The sequence below is a fragment of the Sus scrofa genome, chromosome 16 (assembly GCF_000003025.6).
Source record: "Sus scrofa isolate TJ Tabasco breed Duroc chromosome 16, Sscrofa11.1, whole genome shotgun sequence".
Classification (NCBI taxonomy): Eukaryota; Metazoa; Chordata; class Mammalia; order Artiodactyla; family Suidae; genus Sus; species Sus scrofa.
In genome coordinates this window covers 64,650,135-64,677,638 of record NC_010458.4, presented here as the reverse complement: position 1 = coordinate 64,677,638, position 27,504 = coordinate 64,650,135, and the positions used below count along the sequence as shown (strand labels likewise).

General features: G+C 41.1%; 1 protein-coding gene across 13 annotated transcripts in view; it reads right to left on the bottom strand.

Annotated features, from left to right (window-relative positions):
* The window catches only part of EBF1 (early B-cell factor 1), a 395,190-nt gene that overhangs the window by 75,550 nt on the left and 292,136 nt on the right, over nucleotides 1-27,504 (bottom strand). For 8 of the 13 annotated variants that reach the window (XM_021076599.1, XM_021076597.1, XM_021076601.1 and 5 more), the window contains 2 exons: nucleotides 27,216-27,346; nucleotides 7,816-7,942 (listed from right to left, as the gene is read on the bottom strand). In XM_021076599.1, the coding sequence (XP_020932258.1) occupies nucleotides 7,816-7,942; nucleotides 27,216-27,346 (258 nt within the window). Of the gene's footprint in view, nucleotides 1-7,815; nucleotides 7,943-27,215; nucleotides 27,350-27,504 lie in introns of all 13 variants that reach the window. The other 5 variants (XM_021076598.1, XM_005672579.3, XM_021076602.1 and 2 more) reach the window with 1 other exon arrangement.

The window sequence follows — 27,504 nt, the reverse complement described above, 5'->3', positions numbered from 1 at the left end:
TTGAATGCTCTCACTGTATTCTACCTCCACCTATTACCACCTAAATTAAAGTCACCAAATTTCTTTTCCAAACCACTGCAATGGCTTCCTAACAGGTCTTCCAACATGCATTCTGGTTTCCTCTGCTCCAGCCAACCAGAGGTCTTTTTTTTTTCCCCACAAGGAAAGTCTAATTGTCCACTCATCCACTTTAACAATTGTCCATGGCTCTAGAGATGACAAATGAACTCCTCTCCATGGCTACAGTTCTTTGCATAGGCTTCTCTCCATCCACTTCTCAAGCCTTCTCTCTATTCTTCTCCTATCTCTCGATTTTTCAGCTTTGCTGGGATTTTTATAGCCTTCCACAATGCCACATTTTCTCCCATTCAGAGTCTTCTCACATGTTTCTCTCTGCTGGAATACTCATTTCCTTTCCCCAATCCCACTCTACCCCCACCCTTCATGGATTTCCAGGTTAACTCTTAATCATCCTTCAACTCTCAGCTCATGCAGCTTTATCTGAGAGAAAATATCCCTAACTGACCCATTTGGGTTCCTTTGTTATATTCTTGTCTGAAATTCTCTTTTGGTATTTCTGGGCACTTAGTTTTGAAATTGCAAACTTATAAACCTCCATGTACCTTCCTAGACTATAAAATCCATGAGAACAGGGATATGTGTGGCTTTGCTCTACACTGTTTTAGAACACTGACTAGCGTGTTTTAGAACATTGCCTAGAATAGAGCGGGCAATCCATAAACACTTGTGAGATGAGTGAATGAAATTACAAAAGAAAGTTGTAAAATCAGAATTAGAACCTAAATCTTTTGGTTTTTACTCTAATGCATAAAAAGAAATAATTTTTATCAGATGAAAGCTGGCACATGTATAATATCAACCAAATGTGCTCAAAGAACCCATTCTTTGGATTTTGAAGACAAATGTTCCCATTGTCTGCTTCTCTCTTTTTGAGTTTACTTTTAGGGATCATTCATACTGTACCAGGCACTGTCAGGAGTGCATTACATACAGTGACCTACTGACTCTTTAGATGCAGGTATTATTAAAATATCCCCATTTTTAGGTGAAAAAAAAAGAAGAGTATTTATAGTACTCTTTTTTATGAATTTTCTTTTTCTTTCTTCTGTATGAATTTTTTTATATAATGATTTTTTATTTTTTTCCATTATAGCTGGTTTACAGTGTTCTGTCAATTTTCTACTGTTCAGCATGGTGACCCAGTTACACATACATGTAAAAGAAGAATGTATACATGTATGTGTGACTGAGTCCCATCTTCTTTAACAGAAACCCCAACTCCTGTGTTCTCTACATGTAAATTAAAGTTAAAAGGGATAGATTCTTCATTAACAGCTCTAATTTACATTCCATGTCATCTAGAGCACAAAAATCAATGATGACCCATTGATCTGGGGCAATATGTCAATCAATTATTAGAGAAAACCGATTGGAAATAAGATACTGAAACAAAGTACTTCAACACGGTGGGCAAAACAGTCTAAGAGCAGGGAAGGGTAGCTCTTCCCTTGTGGAACTTGTGGACTTTTTGAGATGTGTCAAAGGCGTCTTAGATGTCTGCCTAAGAAGAGAAGAAGACAGCTGAGGGTATGAGGAAGTAAATGATGAAGAGCCATCTAAGCACATGTGACAAGAGAGATCCAAGGATAGAGACTCTTCCAGTAACTCAAGATGAGCTACAAGGAACATCGAAGTCACCGGGTCCAACGGGCTCACTTTACAATGAAAAAACCAGAGTCTGGAGTATGTCAACAACTTGTCCTATGTCTCACATCCAGTCATCAGCAGGGCTGAGACTAGAACACAGACCTCCCTGATCTCGGCCAAGAGCTGTGGATGCTTGCTCCAGTGGCCAGACAAGACTTCAGAGGAGAAACAGGGTTTGAACAGGATCTCGCAGGGGAATCACCATGTTCAAAGATGCTAAAAAATATGGAATGAGCTGGAGGCACAGTGAGGAGACTGGTTTGTGCGGAGCTGAGGAAGACCAGGCCCAGAGCACAGTGAGCTGAGAACCCCAGGGGTCTGGGCTGCATCTTACATGTGGGGAGCACACAGGTAGGATTTCTCTGCAGGGAAATGTTATGAAAGTAACTTGTTGGAAGCTTCATCTGGCAATGGATTAGTGTAAGAAGAGGCTAAAGAACAGGGGATTCATTAGGCACAACCTCTCCACTTTGCCTTTAAAAGTGATGACTTAGTTTATCCCTTGGCTGGGAGCCTTCATTTGTGCAGGAGGGTTCCAAAAACTAAAAACAGAGTATTCTGGTCTGAAACCTCTTGAACTTGGAGTTGAAGCCTAAACACCTTTCTTTTTGCTTTAACCTAAACACCTTTGAAGGGGGCTGGTGACAGGCTATACGCATGTTACTATGGCCTCCTGGCGGGGGGAAGGGAGGTTGTTGAAACTTGGGATGGAAATAAGAGAACAGATATGTGTTATTCCTGAAAGAAAATCAGTGCCTGAGAACTTTAAAATCAGGGCTGCCTTATTGAAATATTACTGTTTAAGGTCATTCCTGAGAAAATATGTGTTTTATCAAAATTGTTATCTTTACATTTATAAACCTCTTTTTCCTGCTACTTTGTTGATGGGTGATACTAGTTTCTTTAATCTACTGATGACTGTAGCTTTGTTACTAACATCCCTAAAGGACATTTCTTAGACCTCTAGGAACACGATGGAGAAGATAAACAATACGTGTGTAATATTTATATCATGGTGGGGATTCAGCATGGATGAATAAATGAATGAATAATAACGGTCATCAGTCATTAATGGAAACTATTAACATCTGGCCAGGTGGTCATGCTACCTCACCCTAGGTGCTTTACGTATATTTCCCAGATACTAAGAACAACGTCAGTAAGTTATCACTCCCTGGTAAAGATGAGGCAACTGTGGTTCAGAGCCGTGGTACAATATCTCCAAAATAATATCTCTGTTGAGTGGCAGAGCTGAGAATTTGAGCTTTCCCCACTGTCTCTGGAACCCAAGTCCTCACTCACTATGCTGCATCATCTCCTTGGGAATACGAGAGAAGAGGCTAGGGGGAGGAAAGAAAAGAGGGAGAAGGGAGGAAAGAAGAAAGGAGAGAGGGGACAGGGGGAACACAAGAAGAACGAGGAGAAAAAAAGGCAAACTTGAAAAGACATGGCACATATCACCAAGTTGTCTCAGAACACATTTAGCCCCTTTTACATGTAATTTGGGACATGAGGTATAAGCAGGGAGTATTTGCGGGAAGAATTTTTATTTCAAAGTTAATTCTGAGACGAACGTACAAGGATTTTGTTTAGTCCTTCCACAGGGGTAGGGTAGGGAGTTTGGTGGAAAACGTTGAGAATGGGAGAACCCAGGGACAGAAAGGATCTGAGAAAGGACCTAACCAAACAACTTTTTTTTTTTTTTTTTTTTTTTTTGTCTTTTTAGGACTGCACCCACAGCATATGGAGGTTCCCTGGCTAAGGGTCCAATCGGAGCTGTAGCCGCTGGCCTACACCACAGCCACAGCCATGCAGGATCGGAGCCCCATCTGCAACATAGACCACAGCTCAGGGCAATGCTGGATCCTTAACCCACTGAGCGAGGCCAGGGATTGACTCTGCGTCCTCATGGATGCTAGTCAGATTTGCTTCTGCTGAGCCATGATGAGGACTCCATGACCTAACCAAACATCTGAGCTGCTAGATGCCCATTCATCAGGCTTTCACCAACATCTGGGGAGGAGGCAGAGCAAGGCTCTTGGCACACACACCTAAGCTGTCCAACATCCTGGTGGCCCATTTCTCCAGTCTTACTTTCACCAGACAGCAGCCCCTCCAATGGAGAAATACCCAGAGTGAAACTTAAAAAGTACATTTGGACTTGGCCACCTCTTATCAGGAAAAGCCAACTCTAAGGACTTTGATGAAGCAGCTAAAGGCTCCTGAGAGTCTTTTATCAGCTTCCAAAGTTACTTAAAGTTTTGCAGGAGAAATTACAGTCCTAAAAGCCCTCAAAGCCATAACAAGGGCAGAAAAGCAAACTAGAACAAAATTTCAAGGGAGATGCCTTCCAGGGCAGTGGAGGTTGATGGGGGTTTACTTCCCATTGGACTGACTCAGAAGAGATGCGTTCGAGGGGGTCTTTTGTTTCCTCCTGTTAGAAAACATTATATAAAAGTGAAAGTCAGCCTTCCCCTGCATGTACATAAGAATAATTGCCCACAATCAATCAGATCTGGGACGCGCTATTAGGCAAGCTTTTTTTGTTCCAGTCACGTTGGGATTCACTTTGCTCACTCACTCTGATTGGGCAAACAGCAGAGAACTGCATCGCTGGTGGCTAAGAGTTCCTCACGTGTCCCTGGTCTGAAGCACCAAAGATGGAGAGCTGTGCTCACGTCTTTCCAAGTGGAGCCCGCTTACAGGCAATCTGTGTTTAGTCAAATTTTTTCCTCCCTCCCCCAAAAGTCAGCCTTTATTTGCATAGATTAAGCCAAGCTGTTCCTGTCTCAGTGGTGTGGGTTTTTTTTTTTTTTTCATTGATTATGGATTTCTAGAGACTTCTACACACACACCCCTAAACTCTCTCTCACACACTCAGAAAAAAACAGCCATGCCTGAGCTTAGGCTTTTGTTTTTCAGTCCTTGGACATTTCCTTTTTTTTTTTTTTTTAAAAGGAAAACTTGCACTTGATATTCCAGTAAGAATCAAGAGTTGGCAAACGCCATCCAGAAAACCAAACCTCACATCTTGAAAGGCTGTGGATGTTAAAGAAAATGAAGTGTGAGCTGCTGTGAGTGGACAGAAGAGCAGGGCTGCACATTTACAATGACCTGAGTGGCTGTTCGGAAATAAAGAACAGAGAGGTTTTACGACCCATCTCTGTGCCTTTGCCAGAAAGGGGTGACGAGCAGAGAGGTAAACTGAGCAAATCATAGAGACTTGACAGCACCAGCCATGAACATGTGACCCTTGGTAGGAGCATTTAATGCTAATGACCAAGAGTCCCAGGTATACCTCAATTAAGAAAGACACCCTTTTGTCAGAAATGTGGTAACGTCACAGTGACTGTGAACAGCCAGCTAGATCAGTGGGGAAACTACATTGCCAATTTCTTCAAAAAATTTTTTCTTTTTTTCAGTCTTTTTCAGGCTTCTCCTATGGCATATGGACGTTCCCAGGCTGAGGGTGGAATCAGAGCTGTAGCTGCCAGCCTACACTACAGCCACAGCAATGCTGGATCCTTAACCCACTGAGTGAGGCCAGGGATCGAACCTACATCCTCATGGATACTAGTCAGGTTTGTTACTGCTGAGCCACAATGGGAACTCCCCAGAATTTCATTTTTCTAACACAGGGAGAGGTGAGGCTCTCTCCTAGAATACTTAAAAAAACTAAGTCTCCTTGTCTATTGCCCACAGTCTCAGGCAAGATCAGCAGAAGCATTTTTTCATACACACATGTGCACGCATACCCAGGATTTCTCTCTCTTATCCTTAACTACTTTGCTCGACTTGCAAATGGGCCGCTTTGATGTTCATTCTCATACGATACAGGTTTTCCAAGATGCGATTTCTTAAATTGATGGCAATTTTTTCTAATGGTTAAAAAAATTCCCAATAATGATGGGTCCCCTAGCTATTTTCTTTTGAGAACTTAAGCAATTTAATGGGGATAATTTTTTTTAAACTTTTATGGCCAGGTGGCTCAAGGGGATATTTTGTTGAACACTGATTAAAAATAATTTCTTCTAAATGAGACCTGACCACAAAATGGAACCATTAACGGGAGGGTCGTTGTCACCAAAGCGGAATCATGCCTGATTGCCTCTCGTTCCTCCCACCACGCGAGCATTTTCTTCTTCTCCTTTTCTTGTTCTTAATGGCAGAGTAAATAAGCAGCTAGCGAGGCCTAAATGTTTTTGGCCAAAAACAGAGTCCAAACTCCTCAGAGAAAACATTTGGCCTCTGTGGTTTTGTAATATGTTCCAGAACACCGAGTTCAGCGAAGAACATTGTGAAAAACTCCTATCCATCGGAATGATGGTGGGGAATGTTACAGTATCAGAAGTTTCAATTGGTCCTTTTCCTGCAGGCCCATAAGGAGGCTTGTAAAAAAAAAAAAAAAAATAGTGCTATGTGGAAGTTCTCATGGGAAAAATGAATGGCAAGAAATCCTAGCTTTAAAAGAAACAGCTAATCTGCTAGTTTGATTGTTCTTCAAAACTTACGCTGAACCAATGAGCCTAATTAAAAACACTTGGCCTACTTCTATAAAGCATCATAGCTTTCTCTATGCTTCGTTTGTATACACCACAAAACTCCAGATAGACTATTATTTTTTCAAGCGCTCACTAACAAAGTGCTGACTTTGTTGGGATGGCTGAGCTAATTTCTTGAACTCAGTGTGAAACCTTAGCTAAACAAAATTGTGGTAATTTTCCTTAATTTGTAAAAGTGATTGGAGTGCAAACAAAATTTTCCTCTTGGGTCAATCCTATAATTTTCAATTAACTAAAACTAATCGTCAGGCAGGCACCAAACCTGCATTTTGTTTAAAGGGCTGGGAGGCATTTCCAAGGGTCAGGATGCATTAATTGTTTTTATAATTTTGAGAGAGAGAGAGGAAGAGAGAGAGAGTCACTAAGAAGTATAGCTGATTTTGTCCCTAGGATTAAAATACAAAAAGAAAGATGCTTTGAGGTAAAACATCACAGCAAAATAAAATTTGTCCACTTAATTGTATGGTTATAATTAGGATGTTTTAACACAGTTATCCTTTCATGCTCTGGAGTCTCTTTGTGGGAAAGCAACTTACACGCTGTACTCAGTCTGGCCTTGCAGTCCTTTACTGAACGAAGAAGAAAACGTGGGACCAGTTTCCGGAGATGACTGATATTTAGCAGAAGACCTAAAAGTCATTGCCCCCAAAGTGGTCCCTGGACCAGGATCATCAGCCCCCCGCCTTGAGAGCTTGTTAGAAATGCACCATCTCAGGTCCCACTCAGAGCTATTGAATCAGACCCTGAATTATAAAAAAGACCCCTGGGTGTTTGGTTTGCACACAACAATCTGAGGATCTCTCCAAGTACACACTGGGTATTAAGACTGTGCACTCGATGTATTTCCATAGAGAACCTCCATCTGATGGGAGGAAATCCACATTCACCCTATAACCCAGCTACTTTCTGCAAGGCAGGTCCCTGTGTCAGAGCTGTTTGGGGTGGCAGGGGGCAGGTGGGGAGGGAGCAAAATGTACCTTCCAAGGGAAGAAGGCGCCAACCCAGAATTAAATATGAAAATCACCAACCGTCCTTAATACAAACGCTAGGAACAGGCTAGAAGAAAGTTGTCCTGCGTGTTAAAGCATATCTCTACTCCATAAAACAAACAAACCCCCCCCCCCCACGCACAAAGAGGCTGAGAATGGTCAAGTGCTCCTTTTTTCTTCCCTCATGTCTCAGGCTGCCACTTTCGCTGTCCAAGCCATGATGTCCACGGACTGGTCATTCAACATGGATACCCAGATGACTTCTTTAATAATACTAATACTAATACCCATAACAGAAACTCAGCTGGTCACACACAGTGTGAAATGGAGAAAGTGAGTCTCCGTTAAAAAGTGTCTCCATTATAAAAAATGTTTAAAAATTTAAAAAATTAAAAAAAAATTTTAATTTAAAAAAAAGTGAGTCTCCATTAAAAAGAAAATAGTTATCAGCATAGGGTGCACACTTATACACACAAGATCGAGTAAAAGACCCGTAAGGCCAAGGCAACTCTGCCACCCTCTGTAGCAGTTCTTACCTGTGTAAATGAATCTTCCCGGTGTCCCTTTGCAGAACTGTTTGGATTTGTAGGACAATGTGACTTCCACAACTCCAGGGATGTGCCGAGGAGGGGTCTGCACACGGATGGCATGAGGAGTAATCAGCTGGGGAAAGACATGTGGAGGAAAAACATTGTCACCACAATAAGTAGAGGGCTCATTTCACAGCTTTCCCATCCGCTCTCAATAAACATAGCTTTAAAACACATAATTAACCCGTCAATGTTTAGATACGATGGTGATGGAACCTGTATGAAAGACACTGACAACAATATTTACAAGGGCTCTGAGCACAGCCATAACAACTTTATCTGAGTTTTCCTACACGGCAGGCACTCTGCTTCCTGGTTTGAAAAGAAAACCTGGCCTAATGAAATGATTTATCCACTACAGGATATCCTTTGGAAAATCTCTGTTTGAGGCAGACACCGAAATCAGAGCTGAGCTCTGCTATGCCTCTCCAGGAGCTGGTGGGCCTGGTGTTTGAACTGAGCCTTTAAACATGTGCAAAACACAGAGGTAGGAAATCAGTGGGCCAGGCGCTCTGATTAGCTGCAGAGCACACGTAGGAAATGCCTCTAAAGACCCTTTGGTGCCTTAACTACCAGAGGCACAATCAAAGAGCTTTAAAGGGGAAGCCCAAGAATCTGACTCCCTGGAATAGCTGACGGATCTGGCAGAACTAAGGAGTGTCCATAAAAGGGGAAATGGAAGGTTGGGGAGGGGGCTGGAGGATGATCAGTGGTCCATGAGGTGGTACCATGGGCACAATGAGAAAGTTCATTTCTGGGCACTGTTGGCAATCAGATTACACTGACAGCCGAATTTATTTTTTAGTACTCTTATCTTTGTTTATATTACTAACATGTTATTAAGGGCCATAAAACCAGCATTATCTGGTTCTTTGAAAACTCCAGCCCTGGCATTTGCCTAGCTGACCCCTGATGGTGCTGGACCCTGCATGCTCTATGTATGGTGTCCTTGACTCCTTTCCCACTCGTTTAGCTCAATATCGTGGTACTGAGTCATGGGTGATCACTTGAGTTTGTACTAATGTATATTTGTGCTCTTCTTATAATGTAGAAAGGGCTTTCGTTTCAATGTGCAAACCAGGCCCAATACAAATGTTTTGTCCAGAGGATCACAGGTAACATCATGAGCATCAAGGTGGCATCCACAAATGCCAGCCCCTGGGAACTGCCTGGGCAAACTGTCCTAGCATGGAGTCCTGGGCGAAAGAAGATGAGAAAGTTGCTCCTGCTAAAATCCACAAGCAATTTCTGTCAAATGCTCTTTCCTGAAATATAAAGGTCATCTGCAGAAAAATCATTTTAGGTTAGTAATTAGAAATGCCTATCCTCTTTCGTAGAACATGTGGATGCTTAGCTTATTTGGGGGGAAATAGACAAAAGATGCTTCAGGAATAGCTTGCTGATGGGGAACCCCTGGATACTGAGTTCTCCACAGCTAAGTTTTTTGGGCAGCTAAGGATTTACCCGTAAAAGCACACATACACACAAAAAGTTTACTTCAGATTTTGACCTTTCCATATTGAAATTATTCCAAAATGCATTGTATGTTTTCTAAAATAAGCAGAATAGATACAATCAAATTTAACTTTGATAAATCAAGACTGTCATTTGGAATACCACTTCTTATATCTTGTTGACAAGAGAAAAGCCCTATGTGATTAGTGAGTATAAGGGCTGTTTTTCCCCTGCACTAATGGACCCAGATACCTATGGGTTTTCAATGATTTCTACTTTATTCAGTTTGTCTCTTTTCCTCCTGGTGTCCTTTGCACTTTCTAGACTGCTCTTCTGATCTATAAGCCTCAAAGGTCTGAAATCAAGTTTACTAGTGTACAGAGAACAGGAGAAGGAAAGAGGTTCTGGAGAGCCATAGAAGATGATCTTCCAGAATCAAGTGCATGTTTAATCTCAACTGTTCAGACAGGGTTTCTGCAATTTGGAGATGAACATCTGTTGAGTACCAAAGAGGCTATTGACTACATTGCTGAGGATTTTACTTGCTAACACTAATTTGGTAGGAATAATTGGATGTATTCTTATCCCCTTCTTTCAGATGTGAAAACAATCATAAATTGTTAAGCTGCTTTCATAAAATCATCCTCCTCAGAGCAAATGAGAGAAACAAGTGACCCCCAACACAGTTCAAAAAATGACAGGGACAAGTATTTCCTAGCTAAGCATAAAGAGAAACTGTTCCCAGTCCAAAGACCATGTGTGCGTGTTTTTCTCTTCACATGCTATATCCATTTTTCATTTACTGCCTGGTCCTTGGCTGTGTTTTTGATGGTGGAAGTTGCCCTATAGTTATATTCCAAATAAGTGGTATGCTTCTATTTTTCAGAGTTACTTGGAATGGAGAGTAACGTTAATCCACAATAATACTCAGGGGAATTTTCAGTCAGTTAGAAAATACTTCCTCTGCCCTCCCTTTTCTCAGGGGAAATACATTTTAAAAGATGGAAAGATATCAGTAAATAGATAATGTGGACATCTTTTTAGGTATAAGAACTTATTACCTATGAGTTGCTTCGCTAAGGAACAAAATTCATGGGCTTTATAAATTGATTAGATGTGACTGCAAAGAAACTACTGGAGAGTGGGGGTTTGGCATAAAGCATTAGGCTCAGGAAATTGAAACAAATTTTCATTTACTATTTCATTTTCAATTTTAATCAATCACCCTAACTAAAGCAGAAATTCGTTCTTGAAATAACTATCCTTCACAAATGAGGCAGACTATGAATCATCATCAGAAAAATGAATTTGTTGATGTTTTCCTTGCTATAGATGTTAGTCTGGGAACAATCTCTAGCCTTGACACATGATATTGATGGCTTACAGAAGGAACACTTTTTTTTCTAACTTCTATTAATTGAAAGCATAGGCTTATTACTAATGACTCAGAGAAATACAGAATTCATGGCGGGAAGAAATGCTAGTAATCATTTAAAAATAATACTCTCATTTTAACAGCTAAGGACGCCACAATCCAGAAAAGTCTAAAGGCCTCAAAAATGGATCCAACATCTTGGGAAAAAGACAGGGTTTAGATCCTGAAGTCTAGAACCCAAGACCCTCCTCCCCCATCTCAGAATAAGTTTCCCACATTGTTCCAACCTGGTTGAACTAGGTTAGAACTTCCTCTTCTGCCACTCTAAGTAACAGAAGGAGGAAGGGCTCCAGTAAGTCTAAATTTTCCATTCTCTTGACATTGGAATACCACTTTCTATTTTGATATATATATATACCACCTGTGCAATTATGTACTTATTTTTTTTTTTTAATGGCCACATCTGCAGCATATGGAAGTTCCCAGGTCAGGGACTGAATTCAAGCCCCAGCTGCAACCTATGCCACAGCTGGGACAATGCTGGATCCTTTAACCCAGTGTGCCAGGCCAGGGGTGGAATCCATGCCTCTGCAGTGACCCAAGCCATGGCCGTCAGGTTCTTAACCCACTGCAGCACAGACAGAATGCCATATATTTAAAATTTTTAAATTGGCTAACGTTTTTTAGAATAACTTACTTTAAAAAGGAAACTACATCATGACCATAACTAGCATTCTCTGCCAAAATAAGACAGTACTATGGATGGAAATCTTAAAGTTAACACTATGTTGTTAAATTCTAGCTAGATACTGTTTTTTTTTTCTTTTCTTAATTAACGTAGAGTTGATTTACAGTGTTGTGTCAATTTCTGCTGTATAACATAGTGACTCGGTCATAGAAATATGCACATTTTTTTTCTCATGCTATCTTCCACCATGTTCTATCCCAAGAGACTGGATATAGTTCCCCTGGTGTACAGTAGCTAGATACTGTTGACAGCCTGAATAGGTTTATAGGAAAGGGAGATGAGCTAGTGTTATATGTTACAGACTTGTTTGCCCCGCTGAGACTATGTCCCTCAAGAGAAATCAGAAGGATTAAAAGTGAAACAAAAGGATACTAACATTCTCACTAAGGATTCAGTTCTACTTAATGTCTGTGTCAAATCCAACATGGTTCCCTGTTCAACCAGAGACCCATGCCTCATGCTTTGGGAAGTACTATTCTAGGTGCTTAGAGAACAGATGCACTCTTTTGACTCAACTTCCTTAAATCACAAACCAAACCAGTTGAGCTAAAAATAAATCCTCTTCTGAAACTCAGTAACATCTGACACTACATTCTTCCCTTTTGGAAGTCTACACTTTCTTCACTCTGTGACGCTAATTATAAGTCGTAAGACCCGCAGTGTCTAATGGTTTACCAAAAGACTTTCACATTCACTATCCTTTCAAACCCATCCTTATGGGATATGTATTCCAGATGCAAAAAGTTTAGGGTCAGGCAAGTTAACTAGTGTTATTTGAAATAGTAGGGAAAAAAACCAATCTCTCATGCCTGTCAATACGTGTTTTCCAGAGCTCCTCTCTTATTCACTGGTTCCTGGTCTCCTCATGGGCTAGCTATTCCTTCCTGCCAAATTGTTAATTGTAGAAATTGCACAATTTTTGTTATTTTTTTTTCTCTTTTTCAGTTGCCTAACATTTCTTGGGTTCATTCATTGACTCAACCACCTCAGCTAAACTGATTTCCAAAGCTAAAGCTCTAGCTTTGATCCCTGTGGCCAAGCACCACACTTTTATTGGCAACAAAGTAACAGAATCTCCCCAAACAGGTCTTACTGCCACCTCAGTCTCAACATAACTGATGCTAAACGTATCATCTCACTACCTATAAATGTATTTCTTGCCCCTGTGTTCCCTCTTTGAGCTAAGGGAACGCTATCCTTTGAATCACCCAAATTAGAAAACTTAGGATCATCTTTATTTTTTCCTCCCTTCAAAGTTTCTTTCAATCAAGGTGAGTCTTCCCTCTGCTGCATTTCACTGTCTCCTTGGCTTTCTACTTTCTCCTGTTTGGGTTGTCACCATTTCCTACTCAGATGACTCTAATATCATAACTGGTTCCTAAATGACTTCTCTCTGCTGCCACTTTCTGCATCAGAATTATCTCCTTCAGATCAACCTCATCAAGTCACGCCCTGACTCAGACCCTCACCTGCCCCCTTTTGTGGATAGTATGGAGTCCAGACTCCTTGTCATAGTATCCAGATGCTCCAAGGCCAGACAGCTGAGCTCCCTTCCTAGTTACACTGCCCATTCTGCCCTTCCACACTCTGGAGAGGCCGTGTGCATCACGCTCACACCACAGCCTAGCTTAACATCTATGTTTTCATACCTTTCCTTACCTACATACTCCCCGACTACTACTCCACTTAAAACCCTGACCAGATGTTCTCTCTTCCAGTGAGTTTTACCTGATCCTAAGAGTCAGAGCTACCTGCACCTTTGTAAGAATTTATGTCATTATGGCATGTGTACTAGAGCACTTAGCATCCTATTTCACTTGTGCCATAAAGATTTTCTTACACATCTTTCCCCATTAGGTAGTCCCTGACATTAGCAAGATGGTTGAACTCATATCTGTATCCTGTAAAGTACTTATTACCTTACACATATATCTGAAATAAATACTTGCATAAATTAGGGAAGAAATCTACTAGATGCTTGATTCCATTAAGCAAAGTAATCCCTATCCATGAGTCCACTGTTCTTAACCTGATAAATATTTAACTCTCATTCTCTAAGTTGTTCTTAAAATTAATTATCCAACTGGTCCTGGCATGAGACCACTGCTCAGATATTATCTAAATGACTAAAAAAAGGAAGATGTTTAAAGGTCTGTGACTCACTCCAGTGAAAAGGGATAAGAGGAAATAAGAAAAAAATAGATGAGCAATACTAAAAAAATAGGCACAAAAGATCAATGCTCAAACAAGCGTGTTTATTTCTAGACTGATGACATGAGATGTGAGGTATCTTCTTTCTCTCCCAATTCTTCCTTGTATGTGCATGTGTACTTGGGTGTTTATTTGTGTGTGAGCAAGAGCATGTGTATGCTTGCACAGGAAAGGATAATCACATAAATAATTCTGGAATAATTAAATTTGTACATTTACAGATATTACTTTTATTACAAGAAAATATCATTGAAATCAAGAAGTAGAGTATCAGTTTTGTGCAATATTTATTGCATGTGATTATGTAAGAATTAGATATCTATTTGCAGGGAATAAAGGACTGAATGAAAAAAACCTCAACATGTCAAGAGAAGTAACCATTGGATGATAATGATATGGGTAATTTTATTTGCCTCTGTATACCTCCCTGAATCTTCAAACTTCTCAACAAGAAGAATGCATTAATATTATACTCAGAAGAAATCATTTTTAAGTATGATATTACAATGAAAAAAGCACACATGGTCTCTGCAAGACCCCAGGAAAGGCTGCCAGCCCACCAAAGACCTGTGGGCAACAGCAATGATGCTCCCTCCCAGCTGCCTGGACGAGCAGTTTCTCTTCTCCAGACTCAGATCACAAGAGTGGAAGAGTCCCCAGTGGCCAACCAGGCGAGGCACCCCTGCTATGGCCTCCGGGTGCAAAGTGAGGCTGCTGACTGACCATGAGAGATGGGAAGCAGACACAGGGGAGGAGGTGGGGCTTGTCCCCACAGAAGTGGGAGACAAGAGAGAGAAACACCTCCCTCTGCAGAGGCACAGAGGATTGTGGAAGATGCATGAATGAAGGTGAAAGCCAGACCCCAAAGGGCCAGACTGCAAAGTCTGCAAGTCCAGATGATGCACGTCCAGATGAGGGGCACAGGAGAGGAGAATTCTCCAGACGGTTTTCTAGAAGTCTCTCCAAGGATCAAAAGTATGACCCATGGAGGGGGTGTGGTATGGATGAGAGTGTCTAGTATTTTAAAACATAAATGGAGACATATTGAAGAATTCTGGGGAAAAGGGCCAATCTTGGGAATCACCTTCTTCTCTGAGAGTCCGTAGCACTTACTGCCTGTACCACGCTAGCTCACACTAAATGGACTCTGGTGATGAGCTTGATGATGACTTTAGCAGCAATGGCTTTCTGTTGTCTCTACCTATGTGCCAAGTGCTATGAGACGCGCCTTCCGTGATTTCTGGCCTGTGGTGTTAGGGGCAGGCCTGGGTGGTAACTGGTTCACAGATGTGAAAAATGAATTTCAGGAACGTGGAGAAAAATGATCAAGGAACCAATTAGAAGTGTCAAGTCTGCCTGACTGATGACCACCATTACACAACCACAGCTGTCCTTCTCCACCACTGTTTATTGTTTTTCCACAACTCCTGGTACGTTCACGTTTCATCCTCCTTTCACTGTTGACAGATGGAATGGGTCCTCAGCTTCTCCTATACTTGAAAAGATTTGGGGAGCATAGTAGGTCCTCCAGATAACCTTTCTCATGGGTGAGAGGCTGACTGAGAATGATTTCCCAGCCGAACAAAAAGGCAATTCCAAGATAAGTTTTTGTGCATGTTTTCCAACCAATGGAACTATATGAAATAAAGGCAATTTGAAGTTCCCAGCCACAAAGTCAAAAAAAAAAAAAAAAGACTGGGATTACTAGAAAGCACACCAGTGACTTTTCATTACTAGCCTTAGGATTTAATACATTAGCCTTAATCACTTTCAACATTAAAAAGCTTTAAAAAATCCAAAAGAAGCAAAGACTTAAAGAGAAAGGGTAAAGGGAAGGAAAATTTTCTTCTCTGGAAAAAGAATTAACAGTTATAACTAGAAAAAGCCTAAAGCGGGCACTGGTCCATTGGGCTTTAGGTATTACCCATCCAAGAGTCTGGGTTCTAAGACACACCAGCCCATTTGCCCAGTGTCACCCTCCGTGCCTCAGTTTACCCTCTCATCCTTCACTGGCTCCTTTCTGCTCTGAGGAAGTGCTAATAATAATGTTAAGTATGCTTTGTGTTTGGGGAGAGCTTCTCTAGGGACCCTAAAGCACTTTCCAGATTAATTTTTTAATTTATGTATTAATAATTCTCACAGCGTTCTCCCTCCTCCTCATTTAAGATAATAATATCCATCTCTTTCGCGATAAGCAGGGGGTGCTGAGTGATGGACATAAAGCAGACATTTAAATAAAGGAAACTGTAACATAAAAGCATAATTAAAGCTTCGAAACCAAATCGACGAAGGATTTTTAAAGAGATACCACAGTGGTAGTGACCACTCAAGCGAACTTATTTTTTGTCCACTTTGGGTCATTCAACTTTCTGTAGTTAAACATGGTGCTTAAGAAATATCATTTTCCGGAGTTTCTAAAGAAAGTTGAAATATGGTAAGTGTATATTCTTGGGCACCATACTGACTGAACCCACATATCTTATCTCTATCCTCTGAAAGTGGATGTAACATAAACCATGGGATGCCACCTCTTCTCCTGAGTTCCTCAGTGTATTCTGGTTTGTTCCCTAATCGGAGTTCTCTGGGTTTCGTAACACAGATTTTTTCATTCCCAAGAGCTGCCTGTCTCAAAGGCAATATATGATTTCTCAGGAAACGTGAGAGAAAGCCAGTGGAAGCATTTACTGTTTCGCAAACATTCTGGTTTCCTTTTGTCCTCTCAAGAAAATAACTAACCCAATGTTTAGCAAAATATGTTGGGTCACATGAATTCCCAAAGATAAACTTTATGTATGAATGTCAGAGGAGACTTCTGAAACTAAAGTCTCAGGAATTGAGTTTAGGGGATCTTAAACCTACCTTTTAAATAGTCATCAGTATTCCTTAACACTGGCTGAAATATCTCTCTATAGATATCGACATAGAGACAGAGGTATAGAAGAAAGCGAGAAATCTATTTTCCTATTGTTTATCTGCATCACCCAACTAGAACATGAGGTCCCTGAGGATATGAACTTGGTCTTTCTTGTTTTCGCTACTATGTTCCCAGTTTTAACAGTGCCTGGGAACTAGTAGACATTCAATAGATACTTGTTGAACATTGAATGAATAAATACCATGACGCCATTAACCGCCAGGAATAATTATGATAAAAATGCAGTTAAGTCCCTTGTGAATCTATCAAAAAGATATTGTCAATACCACCCCATTCAAAAAAATCCTTTTACTAAAGAAAATTTTTTTTTTTTTTTTTACTTTGCCCCCACAGGCTTCCTGGTAACCTCATTAAACATTCACAAAAATATACTGCCTAATTCTTCTGACCAAGAAATTAACCAGGTTCCTAAATCAATGCCGTTAATTGTACAAAACAAAACAGCAGCAAGATCATCTTTCAAAATAACAGATCGAGGAGAAAAAAGCTAACATAAATACATTATGCTTCAACTGCCTTTGGTTTTGTGGGTTGATTGATTTATTTATTTTTCGGTAATTTATTTTTTAAATAAACTTTCTCCAGCTCTCTTCCCAGGATGTAAATCTTGTGCCAATTGGGCCCCATTAAAGACTGGATCCCATCCTGACCATCTGGGAGCTGGAAAAGCGCTGGTGAGTTCCTGAGGTCCAGAGTATTCCAGACGGAGAGGACTCGACACCAGTCATGCCAGCCCCTGTGGTTTCAAACTACACAATGAGCTCTTTCTCGAGGCTTGTTTTGCTACATTCAGTCAAGAAGGAACATCATTCCCTCGTTGGGCCTGGCTTAGGGTCCTGGGTTGCTGCTCTGTTTGTTTGAAAATTAAAATATAAAAGAAAAAGGAAGGCCAGATACATTTTTGGAAGGGGCTCTGTGTTATCAGAGTTGGTGGTTGGCAGGGCAGAAGCTCTGCCTGCAAAGATAAGGAATTAGGAATGAAAAATCTAAGAACCCAAGGGAGGGCAGCAGGGAATGAATTCACCTTTCACCAAAGAGTCTTTGAGGGTCTTTTCAGAGTCTCAGAAAAGGATATCAAAACTTTTAAGACACGAAACATTCTAATAGTCTTGGGTGGTATAGTTGCTATGTGTATCCTATCTACAGTGATACTTGCATATTATTCAGTAATTCCTGATTTAACACGTCCCTTCGGGAAGTGAACCATACAGAACACTGATGCCAACCCCCTTTTAATACTGTGCCAGCACAAGTGCCTTCACTGAAGCCCTTTGAGGATGCGTTACACACATCATGTGGGTTTAGGTAGAAGATACTGAATATAACTGCCATCTCTTTCTTGATTACTCTGGGCCACTGGCATTAGCAAGAGTCATTAACGTCCTGCACAGGGTAATATCATTCTGCATCTGCTTTTTAGGTTTTCCTTTCCTGCCCTTGACATTAAGCTGTCACTTCTGCTGTCACTGAGTCTGCTTCTAACAACCCGCTTCTGGTTTGCTCCTTTTAATTTGCTTTGACCAGGGAAAACAGATAACGTAGTCTTTTTTTTTTTTTTGGAAATTACTGTTTGGGTTACCTCAAAGTCTGTTATTTTATATAGTTACTTTTTTTTTTGCTTAATTCTGGTTTCATGCTAAATTTTGGAGCACTGAGGTGACTATAATACTCTTCTCTGAATAAATGAGGTTTTACTACATTCTTTGTAGGTGGTTAAAGGATGGCTCTGCAGTCAGATGGATTTTGGCGCAAGCCCCAGTTTTGTAAATTACCAGCTGGGGGACCTCTGGAAAGTCACTCAACCTCTCTGACCTTCAGTTTCATCCTCTGGAAAGGGAGGTGGGACAGAGGGAGGGGCTAGCTATCTAACTAGTATTATGGGATGGAGTTAATGCCTCTAATGAGTTTAGGCGAAAACCTCACTGGTCTCAATCACTTAAAAGCGTTAGTTTTATTACTACTTAATCCTCACCATAACCAACAGATTTACACTAAGGTATTTATGTGCATCCTTATTGCACAATAAATATATCTAAATATAAACTACCTAATTATACATGCATTAACAGAAACTCAACTGCAGTCTATCTGGTACTGACACTATGGAAGCAGTATTGCACATAACAGTTGCTAATGAGGAGATTTGTTTATATGCATGTGTGAGTGAATGAATGAATGAATGAATGAGTGAAAGGAGTAGTGTCATTCAACGCCATTTGTTATAAATTAATGCCTCTGACATGTAAGGCACTGTGCTAGACATTGCAGGAAACTAAGATGAATTAAGCATGGATCCTGCCTTTGAGAGAGAAAGCAGCCCTAAAGTCATAATAACTAAAGATAGAAAGCGATAAAGAACATAATATGGTACAGACAAGGCCATTAGAAATTTAGAAAGAAGAGAAAATATTCAATAACCGGACCCGTGAGAGAAGATTTTGCAGGTAAAAATGGTTTTTCTGTAGGAAGGGGAGAACTTAAAAGGGTGGAAGGATTTGGGCACAGAAAGAAGGGAAAAGCATTGTGACAAGGAGGAATAATATAAGCAAGACAAGAGTGCTGAAAAGTCCCTGCAGGTATAAAGAGCAGCTCACGACTCATCATGATTGGAGCAGAAGTTAGGAGGAATGGTGGGCAGGGATGTTAAAAAGAAAGGTCACAGTCTTGCGAAGCTGTGCTTGAATCCCAATATAAGGAGTCGGAGCTTTAGGAAAGATGACACCAGCAAGGTTGGAGGAGGAAAGCTTTCGTTCAGATCATCAGGGAGCCATTCCAGCCATCAGCACTGAGCACACAGATGAAATATGCATAACAACTATATAAATATCGATTTTCTTCTTATAAGTCACATGGCTGCAGCCAGGTGTGAATTCTTCTTTGATTCATGTTAAAATTAGAAATGCATCACACTTCTGTGATTTCCATTTTCAAGTGAGAGGCACAAACGTGTACCTCCTGAATGCTCTGTAAACAACTAGATGGAAATGTCAACCATAAAGCCATTTTTTACTATCCCATAATTATCAACATAGAGGATAAATTTAAAATGCTTTCATCATTAAAAATAACAGTAGAGACTAAAGCCTTTTTAAGAATGTGGTGAGGATGGTTGTAACTATGTTACTATATTAAAAGGCCAGAGATGATTTTTGATCTGTTTTTAAAATAAGCTGGCCCATTCAGAAATCATTCCCCGTAAAATAACTTGGACCTGAAGGTATTCTTCAAAGTCATTTTCAAAGTTTGATGCAAGTGATTTGGACTGCCCTTTTTACTCTTTACAAATGAGGTTTAAAATTTTGCATTAAGCAAAAGAGGTGGCCAATAAGTATAGGCTGACTATAGACTTGGCACCTGATATATTTAGGAAAAAGTAGGCAACTATGAATTATTTTAAACCTGTTCATTTAACCATTGAATTAAACTCATGCATGTAAAATAAATGACACAGCTATTGTACCCTGTTTATATTATAAATTTTTAAAAGAAATGATATTCAAGACAATGTCTTTCCCTACCATCCTTAATTTTCTTTTTGATTTTAGAGGATTTGTATCTCAAATTAAATGTTATGCATAATAGAGGAGTGATGCTATCATGTATAAAACTTGGAAGGGCTTGGTAAATATAAATATGGTAAAAGATTAGGGAAATAGGAGTAATTGCAGTACAAGAGAAAGCGGAATGGGGACTGAGGTTGGTGTCTGGGGAACTGGGCTTGACTCTCGTCACTAAGCAGCCGATGCATTCCCAGGACAAGCCATTGCACCAGTGGACCCTGGAACCTCCTTTTCATCTCTTTCAAAATAAAAGAGTTGCACTTGATGACTGGAAAGGCTCCTCATAGCCATCAGAATTGTGTGACTCTACATGTGGTTCAGAAAAAATCAAGGCCGGATATAAGGCCTGGGAAACTTGGAGTGGGAGCACGTATGAGTTGTAGTCTTTTTTATTTTTATTTTTTTTTTTCCCGAGGCACATGGAAATTCCCAGGCTAGGGGTCAAATCAGAGCTGTAGCCACTGGCCTACGCCACAGCCACAGCAATGTGGGATCCAAGCTGCATTTGCGACCTATACCACAGCTCATGGCAATGTTGAATCCTTAATCCACCGAGCGAGGCCAGGGATTGAACCCTCATCCTCATGGATACTAGTTGGTACTGCTGAACCACGATGGGAACTCTTGTAGTCATTCATTTTTTGTTGTCACAGAGGAATAAATACTGTTTTTTTTTTTGTTTTTTTTTTAACTTACAATCCTTCCTCTGAGGTATGTACATAAATGAGAGTGGAATGTAAAAATGGAAAGGAAGAAAGGAAGAAATCAAGAGCTGCATTTATAACCTTGTTTTCCAGCTTCTGGATTCAAGCAGCAAAACTGCTTCTCAGACCCCCAAACTGCCATTTACCTAATAATGGCCACTCACAAGTCTTCCCCTGCAGTGGATTCTTTTGCCTTCTCCCTGTCCCGGGAATGCAGTTGAAGAAAACATTCATCTGGATAAAAAAGACAATGTCTGGCCCCTGGTGAGGCTTATTGGTTCATACAGTGATATAACTCTGGCTTCTCCCCTCTGGGCTAAGTGGTCCTGGCACTCTTTAAATATAGCTGTCCTACAAAATCACATGGCATCTAATGCCAAGTGCACACGGACTAAACCCAGATGCAAAATATGAGAGAAATTCTGTTCAGAGACTTGCAGCATTAAAGAATAATGGCTCCAAACATTCGATTCTGAGTGATACTCTGCAAATATTTCAGATGATTTTCTTATGTCTAATTGCTTCATGACTGGATTTCATGACTTGACTTCATTAACAAGAAATCCAAATGCGTTTCAGCCATTGTCAATATATCTTCCTATAGGGAGATCCATGGAAAAAACAAGGGGTTCTATGGTTACAAAAATTTGCAACTTGCTATATACGATGCCTTGATCGTCAAAGTGTAGGTAAGTGCCTCAAAAACTCTAGAACCAGGACCAGTCACAGTTATTTGACTCGACATTTCCCACATTCACTGGGAAAAAGTGCCCCCTCATCTCCTATGGATAGCCTAAAGAACTAGTATATTCCATAGAACTTTATGGAATGAATTAGAGCAACACCATGGTATAAGTCTCAGGTTTATATCTGATACCAGAATCTGAAGTGTAGAAGATGAAAACATTGACTGGAGACATATTAGTAGGGACATCCAGTTTAGGGGGCTAATTAAATCATTTTGATGAAGTTCAAAGACTCTCTTGCAAACAAGATGATATTTGTATGCTGCAAGTGTGTTCTAAAAGTAAAGAACAACAGTAGAAAAGCTGCTTCCCACCCATCCTCATTCCCACATTTCTTACTGCTGGGGGATTCTCAAGGGAGTGAGCTCTAGAGAAAAGAAATGACTAGTGTTTTAGCTGGTTTTAAAGATGATTTCAACTAAGACGCTCATTTTCAGATGTAGAGATGGAGGTCTGGGGGCCACCCATGACTAAAATACAGTCCTCTCACTGGGCAACTGAAGGACCATAATTACTACTCAGGGTCTCCTGCCTGGCTCCTAAGTCACTGCTACCCTGTGAAATGTCTTTGGATGGTTGTCTTCAGTTGCCTTCATCCTCTGCTCCTGGCCAATCCCACCACTGGATACTTTTTACAGGCAGCTTAAATACCTTAAGCTGTATAAATTCCTTCAGATATTTCACTAACTAAATACAAGGATCATGAGAACCTAAAATGTCCATCACAGGGATCTACCCGGACATAATAGAAACTTGATGGGTTATTCAGTCTACTTCTGACTATACTACACTCTCTGCCTTCTAGAACCTTGCCTGGAATTTTAAGCTACAAATTTAACTCTGGATTGTATAAATATATTATGTAACTCCCTAATTTTCTACTTAGGAGCAAGCTGTCTTTCCAAATAAAGCACCCAATCCCACAAAGGCTAACTTTAATCACCCATAGTACTTATCCCAGTGCTAGGCGCCAGAAGGCAAGTCAACTAGCATTCTTTGTTTAGAAATTAGAGGAATTCAGAGGGGGATATTGAAATAATAATTAGCTCTATAAGCCAGTACAGAAGCCATCCTCCAAATCACACGTTGGTAGAAAAGCAAAAACAACAAAGTACATCTCTCGTCAAGAAAAAACTCAACCAACATTAAACATTAGCACAATAAACCCTGTTGGTTTCCCTGGATTTATATATAAAACATCACAAAGACTTTTTTTTTAATTTTCTGGAATAAGACATAATAAGGAACACAACAGTATCAGTAAAATATTTTGCTTTGTAAAAAGAGAGAGAGGAGAAAAGGCAAGAAACAATAAGGAAGACTAACAAAGATGGTAAACCAAATTCGCAAGTCATGTGGTTCACCCCAAACTTGGGAGCTCACAGAGGCAGCCCTAAGTTAGGAACGACTGAGTGTCACCTTTTTACCAACCCTCCGGGGGCAATCAGTGAGCTAAACTGAACTGCTCATTTGCAAAAGATTGGTTTGGTTAGGAGAAGAGCACAGATGAGGGTAAATTAAGCCAGCCCTGCTTTCTCTGGCTCTTTTTTTTTAAATTCCCCAGCTGAAAAAAGTCTCCAAATAATAGTATCAGCCGCTAATCTAAAATGTTATCTTCTTGTCCTGGCCCACCAGCCTGCTTCTTAAGTGCTTTGGGCTACAGAGTGAGGAAAGAGGGAAGAGTTAAAAGTCTCCTTAAAATTAGAAGTACCGAATCTCAGAGGTAGCATAACCTCAAGAGAAAATGTGGCTAGAGACAAAAACTTTAGACAATCTGGGGTCCTCCTCTAGAGATGAGGTGCAAGCAGGGTAACTGTCATAAATATCTAAGTAACTTGGTCACTTATACAGAAAAGCAAGAGGTTGTCTCCTGCTCCTAACATAAAGCATAATCCTACATAAGGATAAATTTTCCCTGTAAGTCAATGGCTCTACCCACGAACTTACTCAACTAGAAAATGAAGGGACTGCTCTTACTTCTGATTCTCTACATAACACGTCTACCTCACCTTGCAAGGTGATGGTAAAGGCTAAGGTACCCTCTAGTACAAGGCATCAATGGCAGTGGTGGTCACCTCCCTGGTCGCACATGATAAAACCCTAGGGTAAAAACATGAGCTTAGGCTAAATCATGGGCAGTTAAGTAGGTGAGCCCTGCAGCTGGACTGTGTGGGTTAACATCCTTCTCCAATCAGGTTCACGTGAGAGCCACACTGAACACTTAGCATGGTGCCTGGCAGGGAGAACTAAGTGCCCAATGAATGTGAGCTGATGCTAGTCATACTCTACATTCCTAGATACCATCTTTTAATGTTCACAGTTTTACCAAGCTATGATTCTATCCAGGGGAGGCCTGGATAAATGCCCCCCCCCCCGCTCCAGTTTTTGGCTCCTACCAAAATTAAAGGCAACAGCTATACTACTTTTAGAACTGCAATGACTACTCCTTCTACTACCAGACCACTTGGATACAGGGCATGTTTTTGTTTTTTGTTTTTTGTTTTTTTCTCTGCGCTTTCTTTTCATCTTCCCTCACGTGGTTCTACCCATTTGCTCTCTCATTAACTTGGGCTTGTATTTCCTTTGTAAAAACATACAGTATAGTTCAAATCCCATCTCTAGCACTATCTGTCTGTGTGATGGTTGGCAAATGCCTTAACCTCTCTGACACTCAGCTTACTTATATGTATCTAACATAGAATGAGGGTTGAAGAAAATAATACCCATAAATTGCCTGTACATGAAAACCCTTAGTCAATGTGAGCTGTTTCTCAAGTTTCTCAGCAGTATACGGTGGATTTGGGGATTTGGAAGAGTACCAAATTCTCTCCCTGCACTAAAAAAGAGAGAACATTATATCTGTCCAATAGCCTGGATGAAGATCTAAATTTACACTTAGTTGAGAATATTTACAAAAAGTTCACCTCAGCAAGGCTCATTTTTCTGTCAGGACCCTCATGATGATAACAGCCCAAATTAAAAGCCTCCCATCCAGACGTCCAGCTCCTAATGCTGCAGGGGATTTATTTATTTTTGAAAGAATATCTGCTAAAACATTTTGGAAACTATGACACGGCAGGCTTCCACCAGGGAAGGGTCAGAGCCAATTTATGATGCAGCCACAAATGAGAGCAGTTTGGGAGGAGGAGGTGGGCAAAGAAGGAGCATGTTCCCCCCACCCTCGCCTCCCAGCGGGACCCCACCCACACCCCACAGGATCCATTGTGAGGGGCTCCTGGTACGCGCAGGGCAGGGGCAGTGGAAGAACAGAGAGAGGACAAAGGTATGTTCTCGGTGGATCTTCCTTTTCATGACTCATTTTGATTGTGTTTTATGGAAACAGATCTTTTAAAGCAATTTAGATAAACTTAAGTTAGCATTTAACCCCCTTTATCTTTTCTCAAAAGAGGGCAAGAAAACGGGGGAACCAAGAGGAAACTGAGAGACCTTGACTGGGAACAAGGCGTAGGGACAAATCAATAACTTCCTGATGTGCTGAAGTCCTTCTTTCACACCCACTGAGGTGTGTGAAGTGTCATACTGACCCCACTTATTCTCAGAAGTCAATGATATGGCTGATTCTGAGCCCCACATCACATGCCTCACTTTGACTGCTGTGACACAGAGTAAGAAATTCACATTCTACTTATTCTTCCTCTCCCACAAAGTCCAGGGCAAGCAACAGAAGGAGGACTAGAAAGGGGTGAAGACACAGCCCTGGCAACCTGGGAAAGGATGTCCCCATGAGCATAGCTGCCTCGAGCAGCAAAGAAGACACTGGGTTTGAAGCAAAATATGCCTTGTCTGTGTTGCTTCTCATTTTATACCCCAACTTTTCCAACAAAGAATGGGGTGCAATCAGCCAGGAGAGTTCAGCTCACCTTCATGCCTGGGATATTCCAACTCAGACAACAATGAGTTTGGTGGACTGAGAAGTCCACCTCTGACTCAGCTTTTTAGGGGAGCTGTGATTCTTTGGCCAAGTGCATATCGCTGGTTGGCTGCATGGGAGATACAAAGGCATCGGCAGCTCAAGTGGGCAAGGGGCTTTCTGGAGAGGTTACTGGCAGTGGGATGTGCACAGAGAAGGCTTAAAAAGAAGGCCAGGCTCTGCTGTGGTAAGATAAACATACTCAACCATCCAACTCTGAACTTTCTGTTTATCTTGTTGGCCCCTCTACAGAGGAAACACAATCAAAATATCTGGATGCACTGAATGGTGGTGTCAGGGGAGGACAATTAGAAATGCAAATAGAAAATCCGAGTTCTAGCTCCAGTGCTGCTACTACTGACTTCTTTGTGCGACCACATACACTTCGCTCACACTCCAGGAGCTCTGGGTGGCTACTTTTGGGTTATGTGATTGTATCTCTCTCAGCCTCGTATCTACCAGGAAAAGATACACACTGAGTATACTGACCTCGAGGTGTAGAGGAAAGGTGCAGATGATCTCTGTCAAGAGTTCAGCACAGTGCCTGACATAGAGTCAGTCTCAATAAACTTGAGCGATTTGATAACACTTGTGAAGTGTGTGAGATAAAGGAGTTCAGCGGTATTTGGCAGCCCCAACATTGCTTTCACTCTAAATTTTGGGAAGGTGAAAGAAAAGGGGCTCTGGGCATGCTGGCTAAGAAATCAAAGTTCCAAAGTTAAAAGCAAAGGCAAGTTTGCCATGGCTTCTATATAATGGTGATATTTGTGTTTTGTAAGCTTTTTTTTTTTTTTTTTTTGCCTTTTCTAGGGCTGGAGGTTCCCAGGCTAGGGGTCCAATTGGAGCTATAGCCACCAGCCTACACCACAGCCACAGCAACATGGGATCTGAGCCGCATCTTCAACCTTCAACACAGCTCAGGGCAACACCAGATCCTTAACCCACTGAGTGAGGCCAGGGATCAAACCCACAACCTCATGGTCCCTAGTCAGATTTGTTAACCATTGAGCCATGACGGGAACTTGATGTTTTGTAATCTTGAGCTAATGTTGATTATTGCCAGACAAGCCTGCTAAACTGGAAGGTTAAAATAACAATCACAGTGCTTGGAAAGTAATGCAAAAACAAAATGTGGTCATTTTCATATGGTTGGAGTCCCACACTGGGATGCCTGAGCGTTATCAATTCCTAGGGCTGAAAGAAGCCCTGTGACGAAAAGTCATAGAATGAGTGGAGAACCACCTACGCCTGGGATTATTACTGTCACATGAATGGTGCTCCTTGAAGATGGGCCTACCATAGACGCCATCGACAAATACTCACAGAGTACTACTTCGTTAAAGGTTTGAGTAGAGCTTTGCCTATATATTTTGTGACTTTGCATCTCCTTTCCAACTCCCAGTTAGCACCTCCACACCATGGCTAGCCCATGAGGATAAATGACAAAACAGAAGCTCTCCTGGTGCTTATGGGCCAGTGGGTAGAAGTGATTCCAGTAGAAAGTGATGCCTCCTGGTTAACCCAACCCATCTTTCCTAGTTTCCAGAGTCCTGCAGAGTCCTGGAGCTGGCCCACCCAGAGTGGCACCACTAAATTCTACACCTCGTATTAGAAATTCAAGTGTAGACAGTATCCTCAACTAGACCAAGCTATTAGATATTAATGTTCAGACAACACCTACCTCACTCCAGACCAGCATGGTACCGAATATGACCTGTAACCCATCAAAGAAATTGTCCCCTATGATGATCACAGTCGCACCTCCCGTGGTCCATCCTTCACTCGGGCTGATGGCTTTGATACAGGGAGTAGCTGCTTTTCAACACACATGAAAAAGAGAAGGAGTCTGCTGTTAGAACCAAACTTTAATGATGGGAGACTTGAGAAAAAGAAAAAAAAATCTTTTATCTTTTCACGCACAGAAAGTCCCTCAAGATCTCAGCATTTCCTAGTCACATTAGGACCCGAAC